Raw genomic sequence first — 21579 nt, forward strand, 5'->3', positions numbered from 1 at the left:
AAAGGACCAGCATAAACCAGCAAAGGACCAGCATAAACCAGCAAAGGACCAGTTTAAACCAGCAAAGGACCAGCATAAACCAGCAAAGGACCAGTTTAAACCAGCAAAGGACCAGCTTAAACCAGCAAAAGGACCAGCATAAACCAGCAAAGGACCAGCATAAACCAGCAAAGGACCAGTTTAAACCAGCAAAGGACCAGTTTAAACCAGCAAAGGACCAGCATAAACCAGCAAAGGACCAGTTTAAACCAGCAAAGGACCAGCTTAAACCAGCAAAGGACCAGTTTAAACCAGCAAAGGACCAGCTTAAACCAGCAAAAGGACCAGCATAAACCAGCAAAGGACCAGTTTAAACCAGCAAAGGACCAGTTTAAACCAGCATCCCAGCGTCAAAACATACCTAACCAGCATATGCTGTTTTTTTCAACAGGGAGGAAACATTTTAGAGACAGACGTATTGCAGATGAAACCAGATGAAAAGTACTACACATCAAAAAAAATCTACACCATATAAATGTGCTATAAGATTAATTCTTACGAAAATGAACCATGGTTTTACCACAAATACATTTTTTTTAAACAGGTACCATGGTAACCACAAATTAACCATGGTTTTGCCACACTAACCATAATTTAACCATGGTATTTGTGGTAAAACTGTGGTTATACAAATGGTAATTAGTCTGCCAAAAAACATGGTTACTACACTTTTAATATAATAAAACCATGGTTAATTTTTGTAAGGGACACATACAAATAAATTGCACACATAAAAATGGGTAAAACAATTATTTTTAATTACATCTAATTATTTTAGTAGATACTTTTCAGTAATGAATAAAACACACGATTATAATCAACATTTACCTGCTTCATTCACCATCTTGAATGGAATCATTCTGCTCATCACAAGCGTAGGCAGCTTACTAGGTTTTGGAACAGCATAATTATATGCATTTCGGAGTGTTAGTGAACTAGCCAGCACTAGATTCTCATACCTATTTACAAAGGGCTCATTCTAACATGGCATACTAATGAATAAACAGAAAATGACTTGGAAGATATGGGGGGAAAAAGTGAGAAAGGACATTTCCTGTTCTAAGCTGAGAACAATATTCAGGCTGGATGATGGTTGGACTGGAAAGTGTTCACTATGGTTTCTAGAAGGAGTGTGGCTCCGGACACACACTCAGTAAAAGTCTGAGAACCAGCTCATGGGTGAGCATGAGGGAGGTCAAGGGTCAATCTCCTCAGGAATGATTGTGAGGATGACGTCTTCATTGCCGCGTCGTACCACTGTTCTCAGACTGTCGTCTTTCTTGATAGCCGTGCTGACATCACTGGCTGACGTGATCCTCTGACCGTTAATGCTGATTATGACGTCACTCTCCTTCAGACCGCCACTGGCAAACAAAACAGGAAACTGTTAAAACTGACCTCATTTTAAGTCAGAACTGGTCTTATTGTTCGAACTGTGCTTTAATTGGCTTCACATTATTGGATTCTCATTACAAAACAGCATTAGGTTTTATTAGGAGGTGATGTCATTATGTCTAAGCTAACTTTAAAGGGGTCACGAACTGAGAAATCAAAATTCTCTTTGAAATATAAGAGGCCATTGTACTATAAAAACATCTTGTAAGTTTCAGAACTCAAAACTTTCTCATTAGTCTAAAAACAGCTTATATTGAAGCCAGTCTGCCAAAACGACAGCTTGTGGAATGGACAACTTTATGATGTAATAGTGTGGCTAAACACCGCTTTCACAGAAGATGATCAACGCCTGATTCTACATCGCTGCCTATTTAGCCCCGCCCATCGATTCGTGCATGTAGCGTTTACGAGAGAGGTGAACACGCAGCTCTATGCAGAAGCCAAACGATAAAGATGGCAACAAGATGCTGTGCAGTACCAAGTTGTGGAAAAACAGTCTTTGCATTGCCTTGAGCATTTACTTCAGTGAGCGTTTACTTCCGAGTCTACAATCCGCCATGCCTATTCAAACGGAGCGTTCAGATGAGGGGGGTGAAAAACAGGACAGGCAATAGCCTATTATTTCTTAATTATGATGGTTTTGTGATGTAAAAATCTTGATAACATTATAAGTGGACCTCAGAGAACAGTACAAAATAAAAAAGTGGCAGTTCATGACCGCTTTAAGCTTGATTGTTTAGTGAGAAACAAATTTCTCCTCTGTTTCAGAATATATTTGGCTCATTCTCATTAAGTGCTTAGGTGTGATGGCTTAGTACTGATATGGTTTTGTGTAAATATTCATTCTAATCATCCCTGCACTTTCTGTTCAATCTTATGCTTTGACATTTCTCATTTAAAAATGGTTTGATTTTTCTGACATAATATTTAATAAAAGATATATTTAAACGCTTCTCTTTCAGCCTTTATCAGTAATTCATTATGTTAACATGTTCACATTTATATTCATTTAACATTAACCCCTTAACTGTCACCCCCCATTTTTTAAAATAGGCATGAAAGTGCACTATCCAAACTTAAATTGTTGTCATTTATTAACACTTTGGAATACAGACCTAAGGTTGGTCTGTATTCAAAAAATTAAAGTATCAAAAGGCTATCGAAGTTTAAATGTACTGTAAATAAAATGAACTATTCATTTTATTTATTATAAATATTTTACATAACAGGTTTTACTCTAAAATTGGTATAAAATTAAGCCATATGTCTAAAGTTATGTTCCAAATTTTAAGTCGATATGAAAAAAATGGAGGTTCCTGTGACATTTTATTTAGGGCGTTTATACCACAAACAGTCACCGGGTGCCATCCAAACTCCATACATTTTTTTTTCATGCATTTTTCTGTCACAAATGTCTAGATTTCTCTGTCAATATTACTTCTATCTCAAAATATCCTGAGGCTCAGACCTTTCCAATTATATTTGTCAAGATTATAAAAAGGTTTGATTCTAAAAGACTGTAATGCATTTTGTAATATGACACTTGACACCGCCCACTAAGGGGGAGGAGACCACCAAAAGAATTTAAAGTACCATTTCTATGGTAACGCAATGTCCAATTTCAAAATGGTTTTCACAGGATGAATCTTGGGCTTCTAAGCTTTCAAATGATATATACTTTATGATGACTACTAAACGATTTGATAGAAAAAAAGGACAACAACCAAAGAGCGCCAAGCGTCCCACAGGTGGGATGGTGACAGTTAAGGGGTAACATTAAACCGATTTGATAGAAAAAAAGGACAACAACAAAAGAGCGCCAAGCGTCCCACAGGTGGGATGGTGACAGTTAAGGGGTAACATTAAACTCTAAAATATTTGAAAAATATTTAATAAAATACTTCATGCTTTTGGCAATCAGATTTTTTACCCCTCTACTTTCTGTTCAAACCTGATATTTTATTTTTGTTTTGTTTTGTTTTTTTATCTAAAAATGATTTGATATTTCAAGACATCAGTTTCTTTACTGATTTTTTGTTTTACTGAAAAATCACTGTGAAAACCCCCTTTTGGAACCTTTATTTGTAAGAGAGGGTTTTTTTTTTGAAAGCCTGAAACTATGGATAATTACCAAGATATAGTTTCAGAAATGTTCATATACGCACATTTCCCATGAGAGTCAGCTCTACTTGAATTTGACAATAGTTAGATGATATGCTGTAATTCAAGGTAATTTTCTTTAGATTCTAGCCTGTTCTAGAAATTGTTCCTATGTGTTGTCCTCGTATTCTAAATTGGTTACCCACAATGAGAGGAAGTGGCCACTTATGTACTGTTCACACCATCTCATATAAGCTAAAATTGGGTGGACTACTTGTGATTCAAAGTTCACCCACACACAATGAAATCCCAAAAGTTAATTTTAGTTACAAAAAACTTTTAACTTCTAAGTGAAATAAAAAAGAGGAAACACTGCTGCCTCAGCAGGAAGATGACCATTTTGGAAACGGTTCATTTAAACCATTATGGATTCAAATAGAGCATCTATATGGTAAATACAGCATCACATATGAAACTGCTGGACAGCATAAAATGGCAAAAAAATCAGTGCACTTCTTATTGTGATCTGGTTTGAGTGCACACAACTCAAGAAAAAAAAATACAAATCCCATTAATTTTTCAATCCTTCCAACCACCTGATTTCATTCTTGCATGTAACTCCACTTTTCCTTGTTGAATATGCTTGGTGTATTGTAGAAAACTAGTGGCTACATGCGATGGGGTACTTACACTTCAGCCGGTGTTTTGGGGATAACTTCAATGACGTACGCTCCAGAGGTGACATCTGGGAAATCACTCTGTTTTTCCTTTAGCTCTTTAGCAAGTCTGTGAGTAACAGATACAGTACAGACATAAATATGTTGTCTGGTATCCAGCTTCTGCGATGTATATGCATAATGGAAAATACAAATTGAAAGGATTTGTTTAGATGGCTGATTTAACTGATTTAAATGTCTTTCCATAATCACAAATGCACAACAGTATTCAGAAAGCACATGCACTGCATTTGTGACTTACATTGGGGTTAATGTCATCATTCTCACACCGATAAACTTCTTTTTTGTGGCTGTTTTTCCTGAAAACAAACATGAGATATAATTGATTGATACTTTTCTGCACTTTTGATTGGAAATGTTGTTCAAACAGAGTAAATGTTTCAGATTTAGCACATTTAATCCATAGTTTTGCTCCTGACCTTTAGCCTGTCTGTCATGAGACTCGGCCAGGAACTGTCGGATCTTGTCAGAAGGAATTGCGAAGGATATTCCTGCTGTCACCTTCAGGGTGTTGATTCCTATCACTTCACCATCCTACAGCAACAGACACAAGAATCAAGACACAAATGCAAATGTGAACTCACACAAAGACACTGCACATCTGCATGCACAGATGTCTTCCTTTCACAATGGGACGTGTCCGCCATTGATCATTATGCATGCACACATGTGTTTATGGCCACGGCTCAACACAGAGCCCTTCTGCCAACATATGTTTCTAGGCTCATAAAAACATGCTATAAACATGATCAACCCTGGCTGAATTCTGTTACTCCTGATAATTCACTAAAAAATAAGACTAAAGCCGTTTCATTATTTACATATGAGAAGGACATAACACGCAAAAGTCTTACCAGGTTCACCAGGGGCCCTCCTGAATTACCGTACTGAAACACAGAAAGAGTTTGGGTTTATGAAAATGAGTGATTCATTTTTTTTCTCTTGATAATAAGGAGCTCTCATATAGAATAGAACAGAAAACATGTATTTTACAAGTAATACGATTTTACATTATTGTTTTTACTGTGTTTTTGATCAAATGAATGCCGCCTTAGTGAGCATAAGAGACTCCTTTAAAAAAAATAAATCTTAATGATTCCAAACTTAAAATGTGAATATGCTAAATATCACTATAATATATTTGTGCACTGTAAAATAGCTATTTATATCATGGTTTAATCTTTTAAATTATTTAATTTTTGACTTGAATTAGATTACCATTTTTTCAATGTATGTTTGTTTGTGTGTGTATATATACTGTATATATATGTATATGTATGTGTGTGTGTGTATGCATATACACACATTATTTTATAGTCTAAATCTAAATCATGGTAGAAATAGCTCTTTTACAGTGAACTGTAACGGGGCTGACAAGACGTGAGACATGCGGATCCATGTGCAGGCTTTATTAAGCAGAGAGGTCAGAAACACAGGCAGGGTCGAACAAGGGCAACCAGGAATATGGCGGGCAAGACACAAGAATAATCCTAGGGCTAGGGAAGGGCAACGAAAGGGGAACAGAGTCAAAAAAGGGGCAAGACTAAAGGGGTAATCCAGGAAAACAGGCGAAGATCAGAAACCGAGAAAAACACGCTAGGCTAGGCTAAATTAACGAGGGCTTTGTAGAGTCGCTATCAAATGATAGGCGCTAAACAATACTCGGCCGTGGGAGGGGATCAGAGTGAGTGTTAAATAGTGAGTGAGTGATATGAAACAGCTGTGTGCAATCAGTGCTGTGTGCAATCAGTGCAATGAATGATGGGATATGTAGTCCGGGATGATATGCAACAGTGTGTAGTGCGAGAGTCAATGAAAATGGAAAGGGTGACCTCTGATGGCTAGCAGACGGAAGTTCATGGACCGGATTCGAGACATGAACATTGACAAATGGCAACTTTCAAATTCAAGTCAAGTATTTTTTACCATCATTGAATCAACCTAAATATATTAATTTATATTTAAAAACAAATTTTTTATGGGATAAATCATGGTTAGTTATAACATAAGAATGGAAATATCATGAATAGAGGAAACAATAAGATTATGCTAAACTACTTCTTAAAATTTGTATTATTTTCATATTTTGTCTTCACTATGCATGTTCATTACAGAAGATGTGTATTTAAGTTACAGTCTAGTATCGTTTTTTTTTAAATACATACAAATGAAACTAAGCATCATGTCACTGACCCAATTGGCCAACAAACTGTTTGTAGGCAGTATATGATTAACTGTGTTTGGGCTCACATTGATGATGGCATCTGTCTGTATGTAGTCCATGTCAGAGTTTCGCAGGCCCAGCTCTTTGCCCCCTCTCTGGGTGGTGCTGACGATGCCTGTGGTCACTGTGTTTTGAAGGGAGAATGGACTTCCGATAGCAACCACAAACTCGCCTGGTCTCAGATCAGCTGACCGGCCCAACAACAGCACTGGGAGTTTCATCTGCAATATGAAATCAAATACAGCATAAGATTTTGACACCATTGTCTCAAGCCATAATCCATCTTTTGATTCAAATTATACTTTAAAAACAGAATTAAGGCCTAAAGATTTTCTAAAAAAGCAAGTATGTCTAATGAAAATAAGTTCTTCAGTATATCATTATTATGGTATTTATTTGGTCAAATAAATACAATGATTTGAAAATTTTAAATATTTTAACAACCATTAATTAAAGTAATAGTTTACACAAAAACTAAAATGTACTCATTAGCAGGCCATCCAAAATAAAGAAACAAACTCAAAAACATTTGGATGGCCTGACAGTGAATACATTTTCAGCACATTTTGATTGGGTGAACTATTTCTATAAAGTAACGTAAAGTAAAGTAAAATTAAATAAACAAAGAAGTAAATAAATACAGATGTGTAATTACTGGGATCTAAGCAAAAGTCTATTTGATATCCATTTAATCTCATTGCTGTGCTAATCTCACAGCTGAGATTTTTTATGTAAGGAGATTCTTGGGTTGGGAGGAATAATGTCTTGTAAGTGTATTAAGTGTATTTTCCTCAAGTGCTCTCTGGTATGGCAAGCTGAACTGACCGTAAGACAGAAAAACACACCCATAAAGCTTTCATCACCATACTACACAGCTGGTATGAGGTTCTTCTTCTCAGTAGTTGGTTTTCCAAACATGAAGTCTGACATTGTGGCTAAACAGCTCTACCTTTATCTCTATGTGCTGAATTTGATGGGATGTCTTGCCCTGTACAGTGGTTTGAAATTTTTAGCGTTCGTAGATGATTTTGCAGATAATGAAAGGCCTCAAAGTGCCACATGAGAAAGCCGCACACCTCAGCTGCTCAGACTAAAGCAGACCACAGCTTTCTGATGTTTACATGAGGATGTGTCCTCCATGTTACTCCCTAATTATCTTCTAATCATCTGCATGTCTTTGATGCACCTGATTCCAGTTTTAGGTTTTTGATGACATTGGGCCCTATCATGAACCCAGCGCAATGCGATGCCAGGCGCAGCGCAAGTTTTTTTGTGCTAGTTTCAGCCCAACGCAGTTATCATTTTCACACTCAGCGCCACGTTGTTTAAATAGCAAGTGCACTTGCACCCACCTGTTCGCCCATGGGCGTACTGGTCTGAAAACGAGGTGTGTTCAGGAACATTGTTGGCGCGTTGCTATTTTAAGGCAATTGAAAACGATTGCACCATTGACCAGGTCTAAAGTCAATGCCGCATTCTTTTTTACATTTATTTATTTAAAGGACGCGTTAGTAATATACGCCTATAGGCAGGTGCACAACGCACGTACAGCATGAGGATGTGTCCTCCATGTTACTCCCTAATTATCTTCTAATCATCTGCATGTCTTTGATGCACCTGATTCCAGTTTTAGGTTTTTGATGACATTGGGCCCTATCATGCACCCAGCGCAATGCGATGCCAGGCGCAGCGCAAGTTTTTTTGTGCTAGTTTCAGCCCAACGCAGTTATCATTTTCACACTCAGCGCCACGTTGTTTAAATAGCAAGTGCACTTGCGCCCACCTGTTCGCCCATGGGCGTACTGGTCTGAAAACGAGGTGTGTTCAGGAACATTGTTGGCGCGTTGCTATTTTAAGGCAATTGAAAACGATTGCACCATTGACCAGGTCTAAAGTCAATGCCGCATTCTTTTTTACATTTATTTATTTAAAGGACGCGTTAGTAATATACGCCTATAGGCGGGTGCACAACGCACGTACACTTTGCTTTTTACACACGATGCACAGCAGAACACAAACATTCCAAATATTAAAAATGAAAGGATTACAATGTAAACGATTATTATTGTGTGTACATAAAGATAAATATACCTACATGTCAATGGACAGTCATTGCATGTATCAGGATTACCTATTTGCAGTAATTGCAAATGAAATTGGCTAATTATTTGACCAACCGTGGCAATACATACATTTCTGTCATGACAACTCTCGAAGTGATTGGCATGGTAATGCACATGACAATGTTAATGTATTTAGTCTTGGCGAAATATATCTGCTAATGTGCGCTGCTGCTGCGGCAGAGCAAGTACCAAGACTTGCTACTGCCAATACACCCACAACATGCTGCTGTGAGCATGTAAGGAATATTGCTGCTGCACATATAACATGAATAACCCCCATAGCATACATTATCACTCAGTAGCAGATCTATACAGGTAGGTGCACAACGCACGTACACTTTGCTATTTACACACGATGCACAGCAGAACACAAACATTCCAAATATTAAAAATGAAAGGATTACAATGTAAACGATTATTATTGTGTGTACATAAAGATAAATATGCCTACATGTCAATGGACAGTCATTGCATGTATCAGAATTACCTATTTGCAGTAATTGCAAATGAAATTGGCTAATTATTTGACCAACCGTGGCAATACATACATTTCTGTCATGACAACTCTCGAAGTGATTGGCATGGTAATGTACATGACAATGTTAATGTATTTAGTCTTGGCGAAATATATCTGCTACTGTACGCTGCTGCTGCGGCAGAGCAAGTACCAAGACTTGCTACTGCCAATACACCCACAACATGCTGCTGTGAGCATGTAAGGAATATTGCTGCTGCACATACAACATGAATAACCCCCATAGCATACATTATCACTCAGTAGCAGATCTATACAGGTGGAGCTGGGGAAGGTGAGGGTTTCTGAAGTGCGCTGCAAACTGCTACAACAAGCATTAGCCAAGTATTTGAATGTTGAGCAGCGAGCTAATATGCTACCGATACAGCAACATGAATAACCCCCATAGCATACATTATCACTCAGTAGCAGATCTATACAGGTGGAGCTGGGGAAGGTGAGGGTTTCTGAAGTGCGCTGCAAACTGCTACAAGCATTAGCCAAGTATTTGAATGTTGAGCAGCGAGCTAATATGCTACCGATACAGGAGAGAACCAATCAGCTGTGCCATGTGATTTGCTCTACAGTGTTTAATGTAATGTAAACCCTAAGAGGTCATAATGTTGTGCATGGAACAATGTAAAATTAATTGATAATCTGCCCCTTTAATCATAATTTGTGTGAAAAGGAATAAAAGGTGCTGCCGTTTTACTGCCTCTAGTGTTTTTTTTTCAGCTGGAAACTGCAGTAAATTGTATTTACATGTTTTTAGAGATTGGCAGGAATGTAGGTAAAGGCAGATTTTTCCAGTGAGTCTGTGTTGCTTTCTACTCTGCTAGTCATCATAGCTTTTTTATAAAGGTACTTTCTTGTGAAACTGGTTTTAGAGTGACTGTAAGGCATCATAATGTCATATATAATGACCTAGGACAAGAACAAGTGAGCATTAGAGATAACCAGATGAATACTTTATGACTTCAGTAATGTGGATGAACATTTATGAATTCTTCTTTCAACTACTCCATCAGACACCATTTTCATTCTTTCCATGTTTGGTGTGCACCAAGGTTTGGATGGCAGCGTTCACACTTATTCAACCGAACCACACAAACAGAAGAATCTTTTGAATCAGACCAAACCTGCCAAGTGTGAACATGCCTTTATATAAATTATAATTAAAGGCACAATATGTAAGATTTTTTTATTAAAATATCAAAAAAGCACTAGAACAGTGTTATATATTTTGCTGACTTGTGTACTTTCGAAGAATGTTTAAATTCAGAAAAATAAGCACTTTTATCTACTGACACGGACCGTGTTTATAGTGTCATTGTGTCGCCTGCGAATGACGTCATAACCCCTCGATTTCCGTTTTGTTTTGTAGAAAACATGGAAACACCAAAGACGCTTTAATATGTTATGCATTTTATTAGACAGGTGACGACCGCACAGAGTAGCATTATAACAGAACTTTCAAATGTATCTAGAATAATAAAACAGCACTGCTTTACCCCACATACTCACGACCGGAAGGAGCGGAAGCGGTTGACTGTGGCATAATAAAAGCTCCGCTGCTTTCGAGCCGTGTGTCGCACTCGTTCAGTGGCCTCGTTTCGCTTCGACGGCTTTCAGCCTCACCCTGCTTCATTCTATTACGTTAATAAATCATTAGCTCATCCATGAACATGATTTCTGCCCGAGTCCCATCGGATTGCATCGGCTGTGGGGATGAAGACGACAACTCCCATGATTCCACACTCAGTCACTGCGTCATCAAACTACGCATTTGTTTCTTTTTTTGTTTTGAATATGCGCCCTCTAGCGGCAAAAACTTACATATTGTGCCTTTAATTCAGATGCTTTTCTACCTCCACATACTGACTGCTGTTTTAGGCTTCAGAACACAGCCATGATAAACTTTCATAGCTCTGTTTATTCAGCTGTTATGTTGTTATATTATAACAGCTGTTATATTACAATACATGACTACTGAAACAAACCAGGCAAACTCTGACCTTCTGGTTCTGTGCAAAAGCAGTGCAAGATGAGGTTCTTTTTAACAAAGCAAATCTGTGCAACTGATCAAGTAAATGAACTACAGCTCATTCATTTTATGTGTGGAATTACATGGAACGATAAATCCTGGTTATGCACTAGACCAGCGGTGGCGAACTCCGGTCCTGGAGAGCCGCAGCCCTGCAGAGTTCAGCTCTAACCCTAATTAAAACTCACCTGCCTGTAGCTTCCTAATAACCGTTCAGACCTTGATTAGCTTGTTCAAGTGTGTTTGATTAGGGTTGAAGCAAAACTCTGCAGGGCTGCGGCTCGCCAGGACCGACGTTTGCCACCCCTGCACTAGACTGTGAACTTTTTGTTGTTTGGAAAAATATTGTAAATCAAAGTGCAATTAATGCCTGCAGTGGACCCAGTTGTATGGTTGACACCATTCTGAGTCAGATTAGATCCTCCCTTTTCAGTCTTGAGATTTCAACACCATTCCCCTTCTGGCAACAGGAAAAGAGGGAGGAAATGAAAACAAAAGTGTAGTGAGAAACAGAAGAGGCTGCTCATATCATCAAGCTGGGCCTGGATGGAAAACATATCTGTTGAAGCTCACAAAACCTTTCAGATGTGTAATCTGAAAAAAAATTAATACAAATAAATTACTGACTGTATTAAAAGTATTATTTTTACGGGATTTCCTTCCAACGCCTCATCACATACTGCTATCTATCTGCGTGTACACTGGTATGTACAGCTGTCAGCTTGTAGCCTAAAGATAATTCCAGATGCTGGAATAGAAATGGTATTCTTATTAAGGGTAAAGAAGATTTTCAGAAAAGCTGGAATGACATTTGGCAATCAATGTTATCTGTGTGCTAAATCAAGCATTACTATTGTTTATACTTTGGTTTAGTGTTTTGAACAAAGCCCTAAGATAAAGTGCTAAACATTTTTCATGTAATTCGTCCTGCACTGTGCTAGAGAAATTAAAATAAAGAGGCTGCAAAATTATTCAAAATAAAACTGAAATTGTATTTTCAGTATTTTAATTACTAGTGTAAAATAAAATATTTTATTATTTTAGGGAACATCAGTAGTATAATTCTGTCTTTCTTTTTTAAATCATTGGAGTTAAAACTAATAGTAACTATTATATTATAGTCACAATACACTTTCGAGGAACGAGGAGACGCTGGAGAATACCAAGGCAGACAAACTCAGGAAGACATTTAACAGCGTTTAACTCTGGAGGTCCCTCAGGACAGACACGGGACAGTGGGCCTCCAGAGCGGTACCCGTTCTGGGTGCCTGGCTCATTGGCTCTCCGTCTCCGCCTCGGGCTCCTCCTCCACCTGCTCCGCCGCCGTTGGTTGGCCCCCTGGAGTCGGTGGACATTCCTCCTCCATGGCTCCTCCCTCCGTCGGCTCCACCGTGGGCCACTATTATAGATGTGGCCAGGGTCCCACCTGGCTCCTCCTGCTCCGGTTCCCTCCTGTGTGTGTTGTGTGTGTGTGTGTGTGAGAGAAATATCCTTCTTTTGAATCCTCATCATCCTGCCTGCCTCCACACACCGTAACTGTGTATTTATATATACACGGTACACTGAAAAAAAATTATTAATTGAATTTACACATTTTTAAGGTAAGTGGTTGCAATCAATTTATTTTAGCTACATTTAAATAAACAAATTTATTTGACTAAATTTCAACTTTTTTTTTAAATTAAATGTAGCTAAAATAAATTGTTTGCGACCACTTACCTTAATAAAAATTTAGTAGCATTTTTTTCAGTGTACACATACATATATAATGTAAACAACTTTTATTTTGAATGTGATTAATTGTTTAACAGCACTTATTATATTATCAGTTTTTCAAAATTTGTATGACTTTCTTATGTGGAACTATCAAATTAAGAAACACACAAGTGGGATGAGAAAACAGAAAAAAGATCTCATAGTGTTACATTTTAATGACTAAAAATCTAATAATGTGCCCCGATGAAATGTACAAGACAAAAGAAGGTCTTAAGGGTTAAATGAAACCCTAACAGAGGGTAGAGGAGGACAGATATGAGAAAACAATCCCATATTTTTGAAAGCGAGTGGAGGGAGTATGGGAGAATCCCAGCTGAGCATTCCATTCGGTCTTGTTTGCAGATGCACAATCAATGCTTAGCTAAAGATAACATGCTACTGTTCTACTCCTTCACTCACTCCCACAACCCCTGACTGCATCTGACAGCCTACAATCATGCTCTTAAAGCCAGCAGGCTGCGTCCTGCACCAAATTTGGCCTTGCTAAATTTAGTCTTCAAATTATATGTGCTTTTGTGTGTAAAACAATGTTATATGTTATACATCCCTTCTCTAGTTTCTCTGACACTGCACCTGTTCGAATTGTCTTAGAAAGACATCATTTGAGTCATCTTTTGCTCTTGTTATTGCACCAGCATAAAACAGAAAGAGATAATGGTGAAATTGTGCCTTCCTCCTAAATTTTAAATACCACTTATTACCGACATGCAATAGTCTTGTAACAATGCTCATGCTTCTAACTTCCTGTTTCAATAAGAAATAGGTCAGTGAAGGACAGAAAACAACATTCATCAAATCATTTGATGGGGTCTTTAATGATGAGGATTTTTCTCCTAATTGGTTTTAAACATCTCTAAGTAGAGATGTTTAATTTCTGCATCAGCTTGAAATCTGACAATTTACCCCTTGCTGAGTGTTACTCAATAAGTATAGGACATTGACATTAGTTCTGATTGTACCAGCGGAAGAGCTGAACTGTGCAAACTGGTAAAAGATGATCAGGTGATCATGTGCAAACATGAGGGGATGAGGGACAGCAAATGACGATCAAGGGCTCCTTGTGAAACTGGAAGTGGAGTAGAATCACATCTATTTTTAATTATTTAAATCATTTTAAATATATACATTATATGAAATCATAATATTTAAATATGATTGTATTATTTTTTTTTTTAACATTTATTGTATTTTATTCCTTTTTTTTATTTATAAAGAATTTTATATAGTATATGCCTACAACGCTACATAGTTTGACACAAATGTATTGAATACAAATTTTGAATAAAAAAAACAAAAATGTTCTATTCTAAAAACTATTTGTTTTTTGTAAATGTAAATATTTTTAAAATATAAATGTGTGTATTTATGTATACATAATAAATATACAGAGTATACATTCTTGAATATAGAATTTTATATAAGCATCCAACTCTAGACAATTTGACACTAATTATTTTTTTTTAACATTTATTGTATTTTATTCCTTTTTTTTATTTATAAAGAATTTTATATAGTATATGCCTACAACGCTACATAGTTTGACACAAATATATTGAATACAAATTTTGAATAAAAAAAACAAAAATGTTCTATTCTAAAAACTATTTGTTTTTTGTAAATGTAAATATTTTTAAAATATAAATGTGTGTATTTATGTATACATAATAAATATACAGAGTATACATTCTTGAATATAGAATTTTATATAAGCATCCAACTCTAGACAATTTGACACTAATATATTGTTTGAATAAACAATAAAAATATTCCATTCTAAAAAACTTATGTTTTTTTTCTTTAACTCCCATAATAATAGCTACAATTCTGCTCGAGGCATCCAGTTTATTATTATTTAAATGTATTGTATTCCATTTATTATATTCTATATTAAATATTGATATTAATTTTATATTGATCTATATAGAATTTATAAAGTATTTAATTAGTATGTTTATTTATTTACAATTTATTTTTTTTATTTTATATTTATATACAATTTTATATACTGTATGTAGGCCTACAACTCTAAATAGCTGACACTACATATACAGTGGGGAAAAAAGTATTTAGTTAGCCACCAATTGACTTTTTTGCCCCACTGTAGTTTGAAATACAAATATTCCATTTGTGGTGTTTGGCAAGCAAATACCGCTTTCTCATACCCTCTAATCCTGAGTCTAGATGTTTCCTATTTTCTTTTAGTTTCATTTCCCATCAGTCAGCTAACCAAAACATAATGTTCATTGATCGTCCTACAGGGCAATTTAATCAGTTTGTGTCGTCTGTAAGAGTGGAAACTGATTTGACAACTATTTCATTAAATCCCTCTAATCTCTTTACAAGTGGATCATGGAAGTGAATTTAGAAATCTCTTTGAGAAAAGAAAACAAACAACCCCTGCCAGACCCACAAAGATGAATTATCCCAACTGATGAGTCAGATTTTACAGGACCGTTTCCACAGGGCAAAATGACTGGCCTGATTTCAGATAACTCAGCCTCGATGTGGGTCCAGTCTGAACTGATGTTTTGTGTCTGTTTGTCTCTTGCTGAAACTTTAGCCCATGACTCAGTGTGCTCAAGATGTCCCATTTATCAAGGAAGAGGTTATTGGGAATTGCTGTGTATTTAATTCAAGACAGTTTTTTTACTATGTTAAAATTCTGGGTATGATTGTCAAAAATAACCCAGATCTATTTGGAATTAATACAATTCACCAAAAATCACAAAGTGAAAGAATATCATGTAAAAACAATTAATCTTTAATATTATACTCACTCATCAAGCTGAAACAGTAGAGAATGGCACTAGCAATGTTCAAATCAAATTTTTATCATGTGAACATAAAATTAAGGTTGAACCACTGATGTCACATGGACTATTTTAACAATGTCCTTTCTACCTTTCTGGGTCTTGAACGTAGTAGTTGCGTTGCTGTCTATGAAGGGTCCAGAAGCTCTCGTATTTGATCAGAAACATCTTAATTTGTGTTCCAAAAATGACAGAAGGTCTTACGGAACAACATGAGGGTGAGTAAATAATAGCAGAATTCTCATTTTTGGGTAAACAATTCCTTTAAGTCTTCAGTGTATGCTGTCTAAAGGCATCCTGGGGATGTAATTATTTTCAATGTTGAAGATGCCCTCTCAGCACACCCATAAAGATGATAGGAAAACCATGCATATTCGAATGGCATTCTCTCTGTCTTAGGGTGACTGTTATTTTAGCATGGCCTCAATGGATAAATTGGTTAAAATACAAAAAAACAACTATGCAACTATCCTGATCCAAACAACACCCATAAACACAATATTGGATGAGACAACTCTTCTGTAAAGAATTCCGTTGTTTTGAAAAGGTTGTTGACTTAAAGGACACATGATATGGATATGTGTTTATTGTGAGCAAAACTTCCGTCTAGAGAAAATCAGTCCCAGCTGAGCCCTTTAAAACTCCCATGTTCTGCCAGAAAGAGCAGGAATCTTCGACTAGCTCTTCCTGTTTCTCAGCAACCGTAAATCAGATCCCATTGGGCTGGTGTTTCCAAAGTCACAGTTACCCTGGAGTGGGTCAAAGCTTTTGCCAAATCTTAGCTTTTAGCATCACTTCCACAACTCTAATGGCAAGGCAGGCATCACTATAATACAGTAGATGTGCCCTGAAGATTCCAAATAAAATATTGCCTTGCATTTCCCACAAAGGGACATAAATTCATAAATTCATAAATTAATTGTGACATTTCAAAAACATAGCTCTAAATCATCCATTTATCACTTTTTCACAATGCAAGAACACAGTGCCCTGAAGATTCCAAATAAAATATTGCCTTGCATTTCCCACAAAGGGACATAAATTCATAAATTAATTGTGACATTTCAAAAACATAGCTCTAAATCATCCATTTATCACTTTTTCACATAATTTCTGAATTACAGACTTTGCAATAAGGAGTCTGACCCAATTTTGATGTCTTGCCCCATCATGGAAAAACTCAGCAAGACTGCTTTCTTGGAAGACAAGACCAACCCCTTTCAAATATGTGCTGAAACAACTCAGGATGAATGACAACTGCATGTCTGCCAGACTTTGTCTCCTAAACACCCTGAAGGATGCCAAGACTCCTTGTATGTCTTTGAACTGGCATCGATCAGCTTTGAATGCAAAACTGCCAGAACGAATGTTTGCGGACTAGCTTTGTGGTGTGCATTAACCACTGGAAAAGTACGCACATAAAAAGAATTAAATGACAAAACCAGCTGCTGTTTACCCAAGAAATGTTTACCCTCATTTGTATAAGCAATTGAATGCCAACAGCCAAACATTGAAGGCCGCTCTTTCTTTGCTCTGATGAGTCAGGAAGATGTGTCTGAGCAAGACTTCTACACTACATGGACCTTAACCAATACCAGCCGCAAAAACTGACCCAGATTTTAGGAGACATGTGTCCTTAAAGGCAAATTTCCACTAATGGGGCCTATTTAGAGACATGAAGAACACAAGTTACAACCGTACCAGGGTAGCATGCTGGCATTGCAAATGAGCAAAGATCATCTTCAAATGATCTTTTCAGTGCATTGACATGCATTCCTTTTTATTGAGAGAGGAATGTTGCCAGCAGGGCTTCCCAAATTACTTTAAAGGGGAATTTCAGACGGAACAATCGGACCCAAATTAAGTTGGATCCAGCCAACTAATTCACACTAATTGTTTTAGGCCAGGCATGTGAATGTGCAGTGGCTTCAAAAAGTATTTGGACAGTTTTGCCACAATTTAAATGTCCCAGTTTAATTGACATCCTCAAACTAGATGCTAGAACTTTAACTTCCATTTTTGCATCATTTTTGCAATGCATTTTAATTAACAGGCATGGAAGTGTTTTTTATTGGATGCATGAAGATAGTTCATACTTCAACGCTACTTTTTAAAGAACATTTTGCTTGAAAAAGTAGCTTATGCTATTTGTTTAAAATGATACATCTTTGTTTGATATAGTATTTTGTACCTATTTTAATGTTGACTGCAGAGGTGTTCTTATTATGGGGATGTTATTATTAAAATCTTCAAACTCAAAGTTAAAATAGAAAATTATTAAACACAAATGTGTAAAGTCTAAAGAAGTTGCATATGTGCTGATATGTCCTCTTTTTCTTTCTTTTTTTTGTGAAATTGGCTAAAATGTACCGCTTTTGGCTTTGTTTTCTAACTGACATACTCTCTACAGTCCTTTTTGTTCTGCTTTGACTGTTCTCTGTAGATTCCACTTTCTGAAACGCTACAGTGACAGTCATGGCCAAAAGATTTGGCAGTGACATAAATTTTGTGTTTTGCAAAAGTTGCTGCCTTAAGCTGTTGTGGTGTTCATTCACATTGTTTCTAGATTATTGTGTAGAGTGATCAGATGCATTTTAAATAATTGCTAAAAGCTTTATTGGCCAAAAATATGAACTTTTCACAAAAACAAAACAAATTTCACTGTTTTTTTATCCTAGCTAACACTGAGCTAACATTAATTGACTAATCATATCAGCAGCACATGTGAAATGTGAATGAGTACTAGTCAGGTGAAATCACTATCATAATAATTAGATTGTAAGAGCAGACTGATTGCTATAAAAGGAAGGAAGAAGCGGTTCCAATCATTGTGTTCTTGTTAGCAATGGTTACCTACAAAGAAACACATGCAGCCATCATCGCTTTGCATCAAAATGGCCTCACATGCAAGGAAATTGCAACAAAGAATATTGCACCTGAAAGAACCATTTACCGGATCATCAAGAACTTCAAGGTAAGTCTTTAGGACGTCCCAGAATGTCCAGAAAGTGACAGGACCGTCTCCTCCTGAGGAGTCAGCTACGGAATCGTGTCACCTGCAGTGCAGAGCTTGCTCAGGAATGGCAGCAGGTTGGTGTGAGAGCATCTGCTCGCACAGTGAGGCCAAGGCTTTTGGACAAAGGCCTGGTGTCAAGAAGGGCAGCAAAGAAGCCACTTTGAAAAACGTCAAGGACAGACTGAAGTTCTGCAGGAAGTACAAGGATTGGACAGCAGAAGACTGGTGCAAAGTTATTTTCTCTGATGAAGCTACTTTCCCTCTGTTTGGGACATCTGGAAAATCGATTGTTCCTGTGGTCAGTCCTCAAAAGGCGAGTGGACAAGCAGAAGCCCACAAGTTGTGATCACTCCGAGAACTAATAAGGCAAGAATGGATCGCCATCAGTCAGGATTTGGCCCAGAAGCTAATATCCAGCATGCCAGAGCGAATTGCAGAGGTTATGAAGAACAAGGGTCAACACTGTAAATATTGACTCATTATATATTTTTTGCCAATACAAGCCTTTAGAACTTTTGATATGCGTATATGCGTTTTTCAGAATACTATAGAAACATGTGGAAAAATTATCTACAAATACTGAAGCAGCAAACTTTGCAAAACACAAAATTTATGTCACTGACAAAACTTTTGGCCATGACTGTACAACTGGTCACGAAAGTAGTTTGTCCAATCGCGTTTGAGCAATAGCACTCAGGCACTGTACATAATCGACCGATGCCCAAACTACTTTTCAGTCATTTACCTTCAGCAAGTATGAAAACAATACAAAAGCAAAAGCCAAACCCAGACATTTTAGGAAATGTAGAAATCCCGGCCAGGACAAAGAGGATGTTTGGTCACTCTAAAATTAAGAAAAATAAAGAAATTCGCATGCTCAGACTGTCATCAAACATCCCATCAGTCTTAAACACAACTGCAGACAGCTGTACATCTCAGCTGGCATTTTGAGACCGTTTAATGACAGGGGCTTCTCCTGAGACTGCAGTAAATTAAAAAGCACACAGTATTGTCATTATCTAATTAAATATGCATTCATTTGCATGCATTTCTTGAGCAAAAATTTGACATTTGAAAAAAGCCAGGTTCTTGTTCACATTCTTGTTTTAATTTGTTGACATTTTAGAGTTGAAGGTTCTTTTTTATCACTTGATAAATCAAAAATACTGTCAACAGCCATTAAATATTATATATTATATACCATACTTTAAAGAGTAAAATATTATATAAATCAGGTAAATGTTATATGAACAAACCCCTCTGTTAAAATCGTCAGAATATTGAAAATCTATAATAAATCAGTAAAGTTTGGTGTATGTATGTTTGGTGTATGTGCAGATTCCAGGCTCAGTGCATTAAAAAAATAGATTTTGATAGAATGACCTTTAAAGATAGGTATTTTAATTGAAATCTACAGACAAAAATAGATAACGTGTGAATGAGTGTGAAAATGAGATTAACACTGTTTTCTCTCCACTAGTCTGAAAAAAAGAAAGTTATAAAAGCAAAATAGCCTACAATTTTAAAATTGACTCGTGACTGGAAGAACTGGAATGTAGTTTCCAAATAAACCCAAACTTCAAACTGAAGCTATAAACTGCTCAAATCAAGCGGATTATTCATATCTGCTAAATAGAAAGTGCTTGTGTGCCAGTCACTGCATGTGGAATCTGCATCAAACATAACCGAGTAATTCACTCCATTTGTATGTGGCTTCATAAAAACAGACTATATAACAAAGACTGAGTACATAATTAGGTCTACGGTGAATTTTCACTCTATTTTCTGCTGAATTCAAAGTGCTATGCACAGCAAAAATAGGAGCACATAAACTATACTTGTAGATCTGTTTCTGTGGCGCTGCTACGCAGTGACTCAATGCTTATGCATGCAGCCTGAATGAATACTGTAACATAAAAAAAATGTATATATATATATATATATATACACACATATACATATACACACACACATTTTTTTTTTATTGTAGGGATGCACCGAAATGAAAATTCTTGGCCGAAGCTGAAACCGAACAAAATGCTGAAATGAGCATATTGTTGGGTGCTTAAATGCAGATGCAAGACACAGGCCTAATGGCACTTTTCCACTGCATGGTACGGCACGGTACGGTTCACTTTTGGGGGGTTTTCCACTGGGTACAGTACCTGGTACCTGGTACTTTTTTTAGTACCACCTCGGTTGAGTTTCCAATGGCGCTTTTCCACTGCGTGGTACGACTCGGCTCGGCACGGCTCAGTACGGCACGGCATGGTTCGGCTTGGCACAGTTTGCATTTCCACTGCAGTTCAGTACCGCTTTAGAGAGGGGGCGGGATTATTCACATGTCGTTTTTTTAGTTGCGCCACCTCTACTACCACGACTCCTAAAAAAACCTTTTTCATTCCGCGTCGCCCCATCAAGCTCTCGCTGGATCTGCTCCTCTGCTATCAACGAGAGGAACGTCTGTTCTTCCGCAACAGACAACAAAACTTTTTGGTTGTTAAAAAAAGGTGCGCCCGTTCAAAACAGTTGCGTTCGATCCTTCGCTGGCTGTGCTGATTTAAATCTAGCGGTTCTTTTGTGTTTGTGTCGCAAGTTTAGTGACGCAGGTAGTGACGAACCTCTCCGGCCAATCTGTGATCAGCAGAGTTTTCACGTCACGTTTTGGTAACAGTACGGTTCACTTGGAACCCCAACCGAGGTGCTACTAAAAAAAGTACCAGGTACCAGGTACTGTACCCAGTGGAAAACCCCCCAAAAGTGAACCGTACCGTGCCGTACCATGCAGTGGAAAAGCGCCA

The 21579-nt window shown here is 37.1% G+C and overlaps 1 protein-coding gene across 1 annotated transcript in view; it reads right to left on the reverse strand.

Annotated features, from left to right (window-relative positions):
* Positions 1-689: 689 nt before the first annotated feature.
* Positions 690-21579, reverse strand: part of htra1b (HtrA serine peptidase 1b) — a 42657-nt gene continuing 21767 nt past the window's right edge. Inside the window, exons 4-9 of the mRNA XM_016289279.1 lie at positions 6522-6716; positions 5126-5158; positions 4691-4805; positions 4513-4570; positions 4225-4320; positions 690-1403 (exon numbers count right to left, since the gene is read on the reverse strand). Of these exons, the coding sequence (XP_016144765.1) occupies positions 1235-1403; positions 4225-4320; positions 4513-4570; positions 4691-4805; positions 5126-5158; positions 6522-6716 (666 nt within the window). The 3' untranslated portion in view covers positions 690-1234. The remainder of the gene's footprint in view (positions 1404-4224; positions 4321-4512; positions 4571-4690; positions 4806-5125; positions 5159-6521; positions 6717-21579) is intronic.

This window comes from Sinocyclocheilus grahami, unplaced genomic scaffold (assembly GCF_001515645.1).
Source record: "Sinocyclocheilus grahami isolate Dianchi unplaced genomic scaffold, SAMN03320097.WGS_v1.1 scaffold243.1, whole genome shotgun sequence".
NCBI classification, from domain to species: Eukaryota; Metazoa; Chordata; class Actinopteri; order Cypriniformes; family Cyprinidae; genus Sinocyclocheilus; species Sinocyclocheilus grahami.